Source organism: Homarus americanus, unplaced genomic scaffold (assembly GCF_018991925.1).
Source record: "Homarus americanus isolate GMGI-L3 unplaced genomic scaffold, GMGI_Hamer_2.0 scaffold55047, whole genome shotgun sequence".
NCBI classification, from domain to species: domain Eukaryota; kingdom Metazoa; phylum Arthropoda; class Malacostraca; order Decapoda; family Nephropidae; genus Homarus; species Homarus americanus.
The window spans coordinates 179007-193747 of NW_024724199.1; the positions used below are offsets into that span (position 1 = coordinate 179007).

The 14741-nt window shown below is 37.7% G+C and overlaps 2 protein-coding genes across 7 annotated transcripts; one reads left to right on the forward strand and one right to left on the reverse strand.

The window, feature by feature from the left end:
• Nucleotides 1-1541: 1541 nt before the first annotated feature.
• LOC121864082 lies at nt 1542-4830 on the forward strand. 3 transcript variants are annotated; one of them, XR_006088545.1, is made up of 4 exons: nt 1542-1802; nt 1941-2006; nt 3463-3559; nt 3936-4830. XR_006088545.1 is itself a non-coding variant. In XM_042362989.1 (4 exons), exons 1-4 carry the CDS (start codon nt 1758-1760, stop codon nt 4071-4073), a joined length of 342 nt encoding a protein of 113 aa, XP_042218923.1. In that variant the 5' UTR covers nt 1548-1757; the 3' UTR covers nt 4074-4830. The 3 variants fall into 3 exon arrangements, 2 of the variants coding, with proteins under 2 accessions (XP_042218923.1, XP_042218924.1); XM_042362989.1 differs by having other exon boundaries at nt 1548-1802; nt 1941-2002; XM_042362990.1 differs by lacking the exon at nt 3463-3559 and having other exon boundaries at nt 1556-1802.
• Nucleotides 4831-4950: 120 nt separating this feature from the next.
• LOC121864081 (venom allergen 5 2-like) lies at nt 4951-14203 on the reverse strand. 4 transcript variants are annotated; one of them, XM_042362987.1, is made up of 7 exons: nt 13582-14203; nt 10193-10255; nt 8697-8889; nt 7880-7981; nt 7328-7444; nt 6614-6730; nt 4951-5757 (listed from the first exon to the last, which is right to left on the reverse strand). In XM_042362987.1, the coding sequence occupies exons 3-7, from the start codon at nt 8796-8798 to the stop codon at nt 5548-5550; spliced, it is 648 nt and encodes a 215-aa protein (XP_042218921.1). In that variant the 5' UTR covers nt 8799-8889; nt 10193-10255; nt 13582-14203; the 3' UTR covers nt 4951-5547. The 4 variants fall into 4 exon arrangements, with proteins under 4 accessions (XP_042218921.1, XP_042218920.1, XP_042218919.1 ...); XM_042362986.1 differs by lacking the exon at nt 13582-14203 and having other exon boundaries at nt 10193-10548; XM_042362985.1 differs by lacking the exons at nt 8697-8889; nt 10193-10255 and having other exon boundaries at nt 13578-14203.
• Nucleotides 14204-14741: the final 538 nt, after the last annotated feature.

Here is a 14741-nt window from a genome sequence, read left to right on the forward strand (position 1 = left end):
AAAGACTAAAACACAAGTATATATATATATATATATATATATATATATATATATATATATATATATATATATATATATATATATATATATATATATTAATAATAAACCTGCCAAATAGGTTTTCTGTAAATATTCACCAAACCATCTTTCTCATTACTTCAATTATAAGGGGAATCAATAATTTTAATGAATTTCTTCTTAAATGTAGTGCCTGTATTGACACAGTAGTATAATAAAAAAAATAAAAAAAATAAATAAAAATTGTTACCTTTGAAAATAAACATATTTTACAACATCATATGCAGATGCAAAGCACAATATAATACAGGTAGTACTGTACAGGTAATTAAAATTAAAGCTTGACCAAAGTTGTAAATCTTCCAAAAAAAGTGACCAAAAGTTACTTTAACTATATTAAATATCGTAACTGTAAAAGAAGTCTATGTCACAAGACACAAACAAGTTTACTTGCCCATTATTTTATATCCCGATTAAGCTAATCTACATCTGCTATGTCAGGTGCACTCATGTCATGAATGGCAAGCTACACTGACACCTCTCCCATTTACGCATATTTTCTTCCTTGAAAACAACTGACATAAAAAACAGTGGACGTGAGCGTGATGAGTCTCATGTGTACGTCCTCAAGTGAGGTGATGAGCGTGCTACGAGCGTCAAGAGGCGTATGGTGACAGGGGAGACACACAGGTGGTCGAGGGGGCTGGGCTCCCGCCACTACCAAACACAACACCCTCGTCCATTGTTTCAGCGTTAAAATTCATAATTCAACTGACCTCAACATCCTTTTGAACTTGAAGCTTGGACCAGAGGCCCGGCTGTTGAGCCAACGGCATCTCTCGTATAGACTCCACAATCCCTCCGCGAAATGTCAGACAAATCCCGGTCCGATCACCTCACACTCCGCCAGTAAACACAACAGTGATAGCTGAACACTTCTATCTGCGGTTTATAAGGGAAGGGGGTTCCAACCGCACTCATGATACACTATATAAATTCCTAGACATTGAAGTATTTATAGGGTTTAGGACTTCATATAAAGCCTTGTGATGAACAAAATACGATCGAATCCCTAACCTGTTAATCCTTGAATCATTTATATATCCTCTTCCGTTTTATTATCATACTGTATCTGTCTTCAGTAACCGTAAAGTAGCTACTTGAGTACTTGAAGACACTCAAATATGACCACTTGCCAGCAATTTTATTCCCCAACTCATGACCTAAATTGACAAATATATAAGTATAGAAACATGGATGGAGAGACGTGGTAACATTTCATTCATAAATTCTTTGTAGAAAATGGGAGCGTAAGATAATGGGGACTCTAAAGTAAATATGAGCAGGTCGTAGTAATTTCCCTTACTTACGTTGTTTATGTTTGTTTTAAACACGGGATTCAGGTCAGAATATTATATTATTCACCTGTCTCACACTACTGTTATGGTTCAAGTTAGAACTACGAAAACTAAGGCAATAATTCCTTAAAACATGATCTGCTTCCTTATCATCTTGCCTTTCAAAATACATCGTTACCAAACATGGATTGGATACTGAAATTTTTTAAGACATGCCATCTCCCATAGTTAGCCATAACGAGCTACGACGTCTTTTTTCGCTGCCAGTTAATACTCAAAACAAATTTTGTTTAACAGATTGGCCCCTGGGCACGGCCATGCTTGATGACGTCACACCAAGTTATGACTGGTCAAGTGGGTGTTAGAAGCTGACGACCTGTGATGCCCCAGCCTCCTCGGCGCTGTTACACCTATTTAAAGTACATGGTATGTATAAACTGGAATATAGACAGTTGCAAGTGAAATTATATAGAAGCAAGAGCTAATATAACCCAAGAATAAGGTGAAAAAACTGCCAAAATAACCACAAATCGCTGTGCCTATAGACGATTGTATGTCTTGCAGATGACACCGCCGATGGGTATTCTGCCCAAGGAGAGAGTGTACAGGGATCCACTGGAGCCTTTGTATGTTAGTGATGAACTTTCGATTTGTTATTTGAAGTATATTAAATAGATAAATGGAAATGAGAATGCACAAAACCTATTATAACTTGACCTAACCAACTTAACTTTAAGTAACCTACTTTACATACCGGCGTAATTATTGATAACTTTCCCGCTGCTAAATTTTCATAGAAAATTAATTAAAAACACCGCAATTCCACTGTGTTTTACAGTGGATCTTATCGTAATTTGGGCAAATGTGTTAAAAAGTAGTTGTTTCTAAATTAAACATAACCTCACCTTTGTGGATAAGAAAAACAAGTGGCAGAAGTGTTGTTAGAAGACCTCCTTAACCTAACCTAAAGTCCTAGCTGTGGGGCTCAGTCCCCTAGCATATTAAACAGAAAAAACTTACTATGATAGCTATGGTGTAATTTTATGTGTTTTGTGGACGTAAGAACAGCAATCCGGACCATGCGGCTCATAGATATACACTGGTGTTGATCAGAGCGTCAATATGATTGGCTGTTTACATGTGGTTAGCAAATCCACCAATGAGAGGCCATTGTACAGTCGGTCCATACCTATTGTCTACAAATAGTAACAACAAAGAACCAGTATAATACCTGTACAGCCTAACCCTTAGAAATTTGTGCAGGTTTGAAATGGCAAACAAAAATTTAGCTTCAGGTGATTCTGATTGCACTGCTTATATAAACTCCAAATAACTTTTATTAGATAAAGTTCGGCAAGTTTAACAAGGATCAGGTGAGGAACTTATTTTACCTTGAATTTAGTTATGCATTTTATTATGTTTGGTTAAGTTAGGTTCCCATTGCTTGTACATTATTAACTAAAAATAGCTTACATGATAAGGAGTTAGGTCACTTAGCAGTAGTGAGGTTAAAAAACGTTAAATATAATTATTTTACATTGAAATTAGTTAATAACTATGTTATGTTAGGTTGGGTTTATTGCGGGTTAGAAGTACAACTTTGTTTGTATTTTATTCGTAAATGAGTGTTGGTGGTAAGTGTGCATTTCTCACAAGAGTATTCTGAGTTCGAGTCCCAGCCTGAGACACAGGTGGGAAGGCACATCCAGTGACACTACCATTTACAGGTGTCCTGTTCTAGCACCAATAACGATCATGACAAAGTAACAAAAGTAGGGACCAACTGCCTGAATGCCTCGTAAACTAATGAATGGTGAATTAAATACTAATCAATTAATCAATCAGAGTACCGTCATCATATCTGAAAGTTGGTAATTACTGTACAACCCTCCACTCGATTTGTTTTTACCATTTCTCCAAGATTTTGCGTCTCTTTGGGTACCGTTTTTAATTTCATTCATCCATCCCGGTCTCTGCTTTCCCATGGCCCACCTACCCTCAACTTTACCCATTAATATTAATGTTATTATCCCCTCATTTCTAATTGCTATATGACTTAGTAGCTACTTCTTCATTTGCTTTCCAGTCTGTGTAACTTATTTTCAACCTTCACCTACAACACCACATCTCAAAGGACTCTTGCAAGGGGGGAAATGTTTGTTGTTGACTACAGTACAGTACAGGTATTTTATTATTTTCATCTAACTTTACTTATATTCTGTTCTGTGGGTTTATATGGGAAACCATGTCATTGTCCATAAGTAAAAAAAAAAATCAATTACGGTAGTTATTAATGCAACAATATAACACCAACAATAAACTTGATCTTGCAGCATCTTTGCATGATAGTTTGTGTGGACCAAAACTTATAATACTATACCACATAGGAAGATTTGTCAAATAATTAGGTGAAAAATCCCAGTACAACAGCCTTCCCAGTCTTAAGTGGCTGGGTGGGTCCTTGCTACTTTTTCCAAGAGTGTTTCAATAGGTCATTGACACATATTGTAGTCTTTTTTTCATTCATTTATGAAGTTCCTGCCTGATTTTCTTTTTCAGGACCTTCTTCCATGTTCCTTCAACATAGTAAATGAAGAATGCTTCAAGTATGAGAATTGGGAGGACAAAGAAGCTCCCCAATTGTTGTGTACTCTCACTCAATGCAAACCTCTTCAATCTCCACTGTGCTGCAAATAATGTCAGTACTGCTGGGCCTCCCTCATTGTATATTTATTACTCTGTATACACAGCCACACACTGGACGGTAATTTACATGGCTGCTGAAGAGTTATTATTACCAGAGTACACTTACATTCACCCTGAAGTTTTCATGAGTTTGTTATGATAAGAATCAGCTCTTTCCTGGAACTGTTCCTTCCCTAATATTTCATTTAGCAGCATTATAATGCTATTACAGGTTGGACCTCGTTAATCCAGGACCCGATAGTCCGGCAGCTTCAATGGTTCGGGACAGGTATCAGTAGGCCTATAATATACAATTTTCTCTTTGCTTTTTCTGCTAATCTACTTATTTCTGTGTCACAGTACAGTAAACTTGAGCTGATGTAAGTTGTATTTGTACCAGTAATAATACACTTTATGCATTATTTTGCCTCTTTTTTTTTTAACCTTGGCTTCGATGATTCAGAATTTTCACTAATCCGGAACCAGTCTGGTCCCAAGCTTCCCGGATTAGTGAGGTCCAACCTGTGCTGCACGTAAACAGCTAAGTTTTTTAAGCATGTAACAAAATGAGTAAATACACTCCAGTACTTTACTTTCAATACAATGTCAACATTTTATTCCATATTATAGGAAATGGGATCCTAATGCTGTCACTAGATACCCCTGTACAATATTACCTGAAGTATCTGGTAGGTGTCTCAAGTTCATATAAAATAAATAATACAAAGAGCTTACTAAATCCTGAGGAATTAAAAACATTTCTTTAAAATATCTACTTTACTCTATCCTCTTTGCCACTGATCGGCCTGTTTACCACTTCAGCAGTCAGTTATGTATCTTTACACTTTATCTTCTTCACTATTGACAAGTACTACTGGGCATATATTGGCTTTAGAGTGTACAGTATCTGTACTTGTACTTGTGTTGGTCAAGTTTGGTCTCTAATGAGCTCACACTCTCTTTCAGATTGTTGCAAGAGTTCACAACTTTTGCTCCAAAAATGTTTACTCTGAATTTGTAACCTCTAATGGGGTGGGCATTCCTTAGTTCCGGGTATGAATGCTTGACTAAGTAATGCCCTCTAAGGTGTTCAAAGGTATTCAGAGAGAGGGAGAATGGTATACTGTATTTGACTGGTGGTGGATGATAGACATTACTAGTTACATGGGTAGATAGTAGATTACACCAGTCAAGGTACAGCGGCAGATGATAGATACCCAAGTAGTTACACTGGTAGATGGTAGATAACCTGAGTAGTTACACATGTAGATGGCAGATAACCTGAGTAATTAAGCAGGTAGATAGTAGATTACTCCAGTCTACTGTAGGTACAGAGGCAGACAGTAGATAACCCAAGTAGTTACACTGGTAAATGGTAGATAACCTGAGTAATTACATTGGTAAATTGTAGATAACCCTAGTAGTTACACTGGTAGATTGTAGATAACCCAAGTAGTTACACAGGTAGATGGTAGATAACTTGAGCTTAGTTACATAAGCCAATATACACCTCAGAGGGTGTATTTGGACACTGGGAAGCTGGCACACCTTCTAGATACACAGGTCTGTTCCGGTAGTTGGCAGCGGGGCCGTAGTTACACACGTAGATCTTGCTCTGGGTGTAAGTCTTCCCTCTGAACATGGTGGTGTAGTACACGGCGCCACACCCAACCTCGTAGGTCTTGGCCCACACTACCTGTTAGTAGAGCAGAGTTGAGGGTGATTTATTTATTTATTTATTTATTTTTTTATTTTTTTTTTTTTGTCTCTCTCTCTCGAACGATGTAGATGTCCTGACTACTCAGCAAGTAAGTCAGCTAATATTCTCGCTTACACCAATTGTAAGAGCAGCAAAGTTGCCATTATCCATGAACAGCTACTTAGGATCTGCCACTTTACTTGTATGGATGACAGTACGCTGTAGACTGACAAAGCAGCTACTCTACAGTCTGAAGAAAGGCAAACGTATTGCTGGTGGGCAATGGAAAAGGTATATGGATAGTCCTAAGACAAACCTGAAATGTGCCAATCAACCTGGAAGATGATCACTCCACACCGTAACATTTGAAGGAATACCACACGAGAAGGTATCAATACTTTCGAGATAGCTTGGCCATATACCGAGGCAGACAAACGCCAGAAAAGATTATAGTGTTTGTGTTTTTCCCAGCTGGTGCACACGATCTTCAATCCAATTTCATTCTTTAAATCAAAATAACATCTGTCTAATAAAATTCTCCTTTACTCATATTCAAGGATTTTAACAAATCATAGCAAGTTACCAACAAAACTCTAGTAATTGTTGCATACTGCCTGATAAATTCCACCTATCTCTACAATTCTTACAAAATAGCAATCACTGCACATACCTGAAAAACTCTACTCTTTTTAAAACCCTACACCAAATATACCCTAGGCCCTTTTCAAACCCTCCACCAATCACAGGCCCTCTCCAAACCTTATACTAGCCACAGTTCCTTTTCACAAACCTACACCAATTACATTCCCTTTCCATAACCCTTCAACCCTTTCTGCACATTGTCGCATCTTACCTGGGAGTAGTGGGTAATTACTTTATTAGAAGGTGGGACAGCATTGAAGGTGGAGACGTAGGTGTTGGGCATGTAAGATACCTCATTGTACCATGACTTTACCGCTTTCGTCCATACCTGATGGATGGGATAATTATATTAACAGTGGCATTAGAATCTGCAGATCTCCTGGAGATTAGACCCCAACTTATTTCACATGATGATTAAACACTACCTGGAAGGTTAGGTTAGCATTAGGGTGGTTACTCCTGAGGTGAAATAAGCTAAGGGGACAGATCTTCAGGAGATCTGAATCAGTTACTTGTATCAGTTAAAGTGGCCAGTTGATCCTTCTTTCTATTGGCTAAACCCGATTTATATTAAAATTTCTCCCAGTCCCATTGACTTTTTTCCCAGGTTTTAAGGTTTCCTACTGGCACATACCTGCCAAATGATAGATCTCACTCCACTCCTATTTGTTATCGACATACTCTACAATGGAGATGGTCTATTAATTACCAACACTGATATTTTCAAAACTGTATTATTTACTCTTTCTTTCTCTAGTGGGTAATTACTGTAGTACTTAAGTACTTATTATTTAACTTTTGAAACGAAATCATTGAGAAAGTAATACAATAAGATGATAAGGTAAACATTCATATAATAACCCTAACCAGAAGATGATAATGGATACAGGAACCCTAAATAAAGCCACTTTTATCTTATATGTACCGAGGCAGGGTTGTTACTCCATTGGTAGAAGATGTTCTGGCCTACAACATAGTTCCTGGAGCAGATCTTCCTCTTGGGGTAGCCATCGTGGCCCCTACGACATTGACTCGCCCACGCCTGAGGAAGACACAGTAGTCTTTGAGAACAGTGAGGCAGGTTGTTATAATACAGTACAGTATGTGGATGATCTGGGTATTGGAGGTCAGAATGTTACCTCCTCAACCAGAGCCATATCAAGTGTAATTAAGATGTGATCGAGCCATTAAGCCATAACTGAGCTGTTAGGCCATACCTGAGCCAATAAGCCATACCTCAGCCATTAAACCATAACTGAGCCATTAAACTGTACCTGAATGATAATATTTATCCATGGCTGAGTCATTAAGCCCTATCTGAGCCATTAACCATTACATGAATGATTGAGACATTAAGCAATACTTGACCCATTAAACCATAATTGAACCCTTAAGCACATGACTAAGAAATTAAGTGGTAATGATCCATTAAGCCATATCTGAACCATTAAGCCATACGTGCGTTATTAACCCTTACCTCAGCTACCTGTGCCAGCTCATCATTCCAGACCAACTGTTGGATGTTAGCACCAGATGGTTGTGGTCCTAGATCACCCAGTTTTTCGTTCCCTTGAGCTACCTGCGGGTGTTGGTGGTGGTAGAGGTAATGATACAGGTAGTGGTGGTAATGAGGGTGGTGGTGATAAGGTATGGTGGTGGTACAGGTATGGTGGTGCAGGGTACAGGTAATGGTGGTGGTGATACAGGTAGTGGTGATGGTGGATCATCACATCACAACACTATTTCATGGAAAGAAAATCTTGTTTGTCGGTATTTGACAAAGTCCCACATGCACGAACAGCATCTAAGATCCGGGCACATGATACAGGGTTCAAAATAACCTTTGACAAAATTATCAAGAACAATGAAGAGATCCTACACAGGTTATTGGTTTCCCTCCTTCGGCATGGCCACCTCTAGTGGGTGGCCATTAATGTAAAAGAAGGTAGGTCTTGAGGGATATTCTAAGAAAAACATTACCCAGGAACATGATGCAAAAATGACAAAACAGGTCCCTAATTACTGCCAGGTAGACAGAGGCAAATGGTATAAAGAAACTTGCCTTCAATACACAAGGAGGTAGCATGGTCAGTACTATGCTCGACTGCATTCACTCCCCCAAGTACCCATTTGCAGCTGGGTGAACTGGGAGAGACCAGGATTGAACCACCCATCCATGTAACATGAGATGAGTGTTATATCCACTCGACCGCCTGACTCCAATAATAATAAATAACTACAGTGACAATATTCTGTACGATTACTCAATCCTTGGCATTGTGACCTGATCTGACCTTGGCCCTTAGAGTGTTGTGAGCATCAAGAATTTCCTGCCTCTCCTCATCCGTTATCCCGGTCCAGCTGATGTTACACTTAGAGTTGACCCCTAAAGTCATAGTATGGGCTGGGTTGAAGGCTTTGTAGTCACAAGTGGTGGTACGGAAGATGGTGGCTGATGGAGGTAGTGTGGTAGTACAATAGTTTGTTCTGTGGGTGGTACGGTGGTTGGTAGCAGGGTGGTTGATTGATTGGTGGTGGGGTGGGAGGTTGGCATAGATGGTAGAGAGTGGTTGGGTAGTTAGCACAGGGTGGTGGGGTGACATAACCTTAATTTAATCTTAAAATAAATTACATTTGACTCTAAATTAACTTTAAAATCCATCACTGATAATCTTAACTTAACCTTGAAATCCATCACTTATGGCCACTTTCACAATTTTAATTATTTTTTTTTCACTACAAAATATACGGATGTCTGGTTTCCAAAAAGCCATGCTTTCACACCACATTTCTTCTGCCATATGTCAGTTCAGCTCCATCTACTCATGATGGAGAATCCCACAACACAGGTCGCTTTTACACTTCCACAATAAGTAGTTCTGTACAGTATCTATATCAGTACTTGGTGTCCCATGATTTATTCCTTAAACACATTTTTATACAGTAAAAGTCCAAAAATGCGGATGCCAGAAATCCGGACCACCCGAGAATCCGGACTTTTCGAAAACTCAATTTTTTTTTTTATCTGGCTTTTGTGTGTATGTGCGCATGCGTGAGCGCCACAGCTGCACAGCAACAACAAGCGACCACGCGGTCGCCACTTTAAAATGAGCAATCAAACTGCGACAACGTATGTAATTTTGAGTCCTACTCTTTCCATTTACAGAGCCCATGATAATGGCTTCTAAAGTAGATAAACTTCGTTGTGTGAAGAGAAAGAAGAACACGTTGAAATTGAGTGACAAATTTATAAATAATTAAAATAGAACGTTGTGTGAGCAATACTGTTCTAATGGAAACATACAACACTGGAAAGTCTACAATTTATGATATAAAAAAGGCAACGAATAAAATTCTAGAATTCACAGCTTTTTCTTTAAAACTGCTCGTTTTGATAAATGAAGCATGCTATATTTGCTAATGAATAAACTATCAAAATGTATCTATTCACCTCTTCTTTATTCCTCCTTAAATTTGAATTTTAAAAGTACAGTACTGCCGGAAAATCCGGACCGACCCAATCCTCAAGCAGTCCGGAATTTTGGACTTCTATTGATTATAATTATAATTATCAGTATTCATAATAATTTATAAGCTATGAAGTGATGAAATATCTATTTCTAATATGCATAGACTAAATGTACCTGTACAGTATATAATGTATAAATAAACAATAATAAGAACTTAAAACATATACTGTACTGGTACTATATACTGTACTGTACGGTATAGTTATTGATATGGTATCTATATTGCATATTCAAATACACAATTGCATAAAAATATGTACCAGCGGTGGTGCTGGGGGAGTCTTCTTTGACAACAGCTCCTGTCCCTGTCTTCGACTCCGCTCCTAGAATGTAAGAAGCTCTGTATTGTACTTGTTTGTACATATGTACTAATGACAAACGGGCAATACACTGGATATGGTCGCCGTGGAGTGGCCTCTTGAGGTCCCCAGGCCTCACCCCTCTTGATTTTTACTTGTGGGAGCACTTGAAGGCCGTGTTGTACCAGGTGAAGATACATAAGAGCATATTTTGTGAACCCTTAATAACTTGGCACATATGAGGCTCTGGCCTTGCCGAGTTATCCCAAATTCCGACTTATCGAGGCACTTCCCCCTCCTACAAAAATACAACAATAAAAAATTATCGACCGCTGTATGTGTACATGTAATTACTAAATGTAAAAAAGTAACACTTACCAGCACTGCAGGCAAAGAATAAAGCATCATAGTAGGTGACACAGATGCATGGTAGGTGATGCAGGTGGCCAGAAATGTCGAGATTTTCCCAGATAATTTTTCGTTTCCTGAGTTATACTAATACATTCCGAGACCATATCCATGCCAAGTGATATGAACTTTCAAGTTATCAAATATCAAGTTATCCAAGGTTTACTGTATTTACTGTACACTCGTATATCAGTGATTTCTAAAAAATAGTTGGCTCCATGCACTGTACAGTATGTTGTTATTGTGGACCATACTATACCTGAGCAGGTGAGAGGGACATGTTGATCAACAAGCATTACACTATGTGAATAAACATTAGTACAGCTTTAATGGCTACTCAGATGTGTACAAGTGTGAGGAGAAAATTTCACAACAAACAAAGTAGAGGTGATTACTGTGCTGTTCAGACCAGTGCAGCCTGTGAGTACCAATTCTAAGATTAATAATTTAAAAGTTAATTACAATGAGTCTTTCTCTTCATCAAGATGGTTCTTGGATTAAGTCACCTTGTAAGTTTTAGGATGAGTTCACATTAACATAAAACATGGACATCGGCCCTCAGTGAGTGGCAGGTCACCCTCCACTGTCACACGGTCGAGTAATTCATAATTGGATTGTGACCTTGACCTCAAACCTATCTCCAATCCAGAATAATAAATATTCAAACATGACTCATAGAGTCAGAGGTACGAGTTTGAAGTTAATAGTTCTAATTGTTAGGCAGAAAGAGTAAGATGAAAGACAATGAAAATGAAATTAAGTATATTCTGGGAAGAGTGTACTGTACCAGTATAGAACTCATATTTTTTCTGTCACTGAGCAACATTTGTATATCTCTGTCAGTAAGCGAATCAGTGATCAATATATGTATTGGGCTGTGGCAGAACTAAAGAAAAATACAAAGTGAAAAATTATTTATCAATACAGGTATGTATACATATTTAGGAATATTACTCTGAATAAGATATAATTTGTCTCAGCCTATGTCTGTCATTTCTGTGAACTAAACTGTTAGACCAATTAATTACCATACAGCCATGAAGGTACCGAAGTACCTGAGTAGTTGATTGGACCACGTGTGTAAACAAAGGTGACGTCATGAATGTAAATGCAGATACGGTACCTGTATAACTACCATAAATTGAACTCGTGGATCAAAATGTGACGTCATGGATGTGAACACAAGTGCTGCCATGAGATACATGGCAAATAAGGTGGTAATGAAATGTACACACCACTGGGTAGATAATTGCTTTCTACTCATAACTGACTGTATTTGGTGTAAAGATGTAGGCATCATTAATTTTTTTTTTCATATACAGTATTTATTATCATATCACAGGGGTCAGAGAAATGACAGTCCGACGAGACACGATTCTCAAATATTTATAAGATAACTCTGTTCCTTTACCTGGTATTAAAAGATCATTTTTTGTTACAATTTATTCTCAATAGAATATCAAAGCCTTAGTTGCTGTCACATTTAAGCTGAATATTATGGAAGCCAACTGAAGCCTCACTCAAATATCTAGTTAGTCTTACATTAATATTTCTTTCTTAACTGAAGATGTGGGATCACATCTAATGGTTCACTTCATCTACAATAGAGATGGCTGGTAGAATGATTATATACAGCACTGGCATCCTATTCTTGGTGTTGCTAGTTTGCACCCATGGTAGCCCCAGCCCACCTGGTTGTGAATGGATACCTAGCTTTACAATTAGGGAAGCAAAGGCAATCATGTACAGTTCCAACCACACTGCTTCCTCGTGTACTGTACTTAAAAAAAGCTTACGGTGTACAGTGATTTCTGCTATAACGCGTGTTTTGAAAACGCGAATTTGCTCTAACGCGATTTATGAATTAGGAACGATATTTGTATAACGCGAACGCTTGTTTGCTATAACGCGATTTTTGCTTACTATTTCTCCAATTTTGTGGTACAGTGGGGTATGCTATAACGAATCTAATTGGTTCTAGAACCTTGTTCGTTATAGCATTCGTTCGTTATAGGATTAATCCGTTCCAGGCCCCCAAATACAACCACTTAACACTGAAAAATATAATATAAAATTGTAAAAATTGTAAAAAAGTGCATAAAGATGCATCTAAACCCCTGAAATAAAGAATATCATTAATATTTGTAATAAAAAAACAATAAATTAGAAAAAAAAAATTAAATAATGTTCGTTGTAGGAGTTTCGTTCGTTATAGCATTCTCAATTTTATAGGTAAAACCGTTCGTTATAGGAATATTCGTAGTAGAATCCGTTCGTTATAGCATACCCCACTGTATTAACTGTGAATATAGTAAAGAAGAATATCAACAAGAAGCGTTCTGGTGATAGAATTCCTGGTGATGATCGTAAAAGAAAGGATATAACACTTGAAGAGAAGCTCGATTTTATCAACCTCAAAATCACCCTTCTCCCCCATCAAGTAAAGTGTTACATTTACTGTATGATTTCATTATTAGATATGAATGTAACATTTATTTAGACTGTGCTATCCTTTGTGTTAGGCTAACTACTAAATTTTCTCGATTTTGAGTAATCTGCACCTAACCCTATTTTCTCCATAAGCCCTGTTATTTCTATTACGCGATTTTCTATAACACGATATTTTACAAGAACACAATTATCGCGTTATAGCAGAACTACCTGTACTGTATTCACCATCGGACCTACGGGACCCACTTTCACAACTTACATACCTAATACTGTACTACATAACTTAATACTACAACAAACTGCCACATAACTATGAAGTGAAGTTGTGTGTCCTGTATGCATTTTTGAGTTGCAGGTCCACTTAACTACTGAACATGAAGAAGTCATATATAGCTCAATGGAAAGGTTTTTCATGAGGGAGTATCTTAGCGATAAATGACATAACCCTGGGAAATCATCATTTGGAAGAGAAGGAAAATCAACTTACGTACCCTGGAACAGGAAAACGAAGAAGAGTAGGAGGAGCTTGACGAGCACAGTAGGTTGTAGAGCAGCCATGGTCACCACTCCGTGTGTGCGTATCTGCCCCTTCGTACGACTGTATATACAGTACTGCACACATGCACACCCGTTACCACACTTGTGTGCAGTTTGTACAGGTGGCGAGTCACCAATTGGATAATGAACAACATTAGCATGAACCTGACCCTCTATTGAGCCACATGTGTTACAACTGCACTGCATGCAAACCCTTCACACACCAAGGTCCACACTGCAGATATATTTAAGCGTTCTATTTAACAGTCGTTATATTGGTGATTTAGTGATTTAAACATTATTAAGAAGACATTGAAGGAAATATCAATTAAATTTCAATTGTTTATTCCTTGATAGAGGAAGCGGGATCCTAGTGCTGTCACTAGGTACCCCTGTACAATAACACCAGAAGCATCTGGGAAGTGTGACATGTAATATCTTATATTGTAATACTTTCCATTTTGATCATAAATAAATTAAATGCATTGTTGGTAGTCGACCCTAACACACTGCTAATTTAATGGTCGGTGTTGTATTGTAGTAACATTAGTAATACAGTGGTCCCTCGGTTAACGAGATTTCGGTTAACGAGTTACCTCCCATAAGATTCTTAAATTCGGTTAACGAGCAACCCCTTGGTTAACGAGTTTCTTACGAGCTGACCTCAACAAGTTTTGGCTTGCACTGGGCGGTCAACCAGCTGTAGTATTAGTCCGCCAATACATTAATCGGTTCTAGGGCTTAAATTCCTTACTATTTTAGTAAATATCAAGAAGTTTACACTATTCAATAATTTTAAAAGTTTAATATTAAATTTTTTAGACATTTTAACAATTATTGAACATAATTGAAGGTAAAGTGACTAGTTTAATGCGCGGCATCCAGCCTCTTAACACAGCAAACAGGCTTTAGTCTCTCTCTGTTTTCACTGGAGGTAACATCTTGCTTGAGACTTTCTTCAACTATATGCTTTTTTCTGTTTCCAAGCAAATTATTGGTCATTTTGAAATTTATTTTACATATTGATAATATATAGCGCAGTGCAGTGTTATTTTAAAGAAAATATTCTTTGTTTACAACAAGTTTAACTTTAAAAAGCACGTGTTGACATTGT

Bases quoted from the DNA above. Each gene is read 5' to 3' on its own strand.
- LOC121864082 (XM_042362989.1), top strand. From the start codon at position 1,758: ATGCCCCAGCCTCCTCGGCGCTGTTACACCTATTTAAAGTACATG. The intron at 1,803-1,940 runs GTATGTATAAAC...TATGTCTTGCAG, and splicing joins ACACCTATTTAAAGTACATG to ATGACACCGCCGATGGGTAT. The intron at 3,560-3,935 runs GTATTTTATTAT...TTTCTTTTTCAG, and splicing joins TTGACTACAGTACAGTACAG to GACCTTCTTCCATGTTCCTT.
- LOC121864081 (XM_042362984.1), bottom strand. From the start codon at position 9,005: ATGTCACCCCACCACCCTGTGCTAACTACCCAACCACTCTCTACCATC. The intron at 7,445-7,879 runs GTAAGGGTTAAT...TGTCTTCCTCAG, and splicing joins AGCTGGCACAGGTAGCTGAG to GCGTGGGCGAGTCAATGTCG. The intron at 5,758-6,613 runs GTAAGATGCGAC...CTCTACTAACAG, and splicing joins TAATTACCCACTACTCCCAG to GTAGTGTGGGCCAAGACCTA.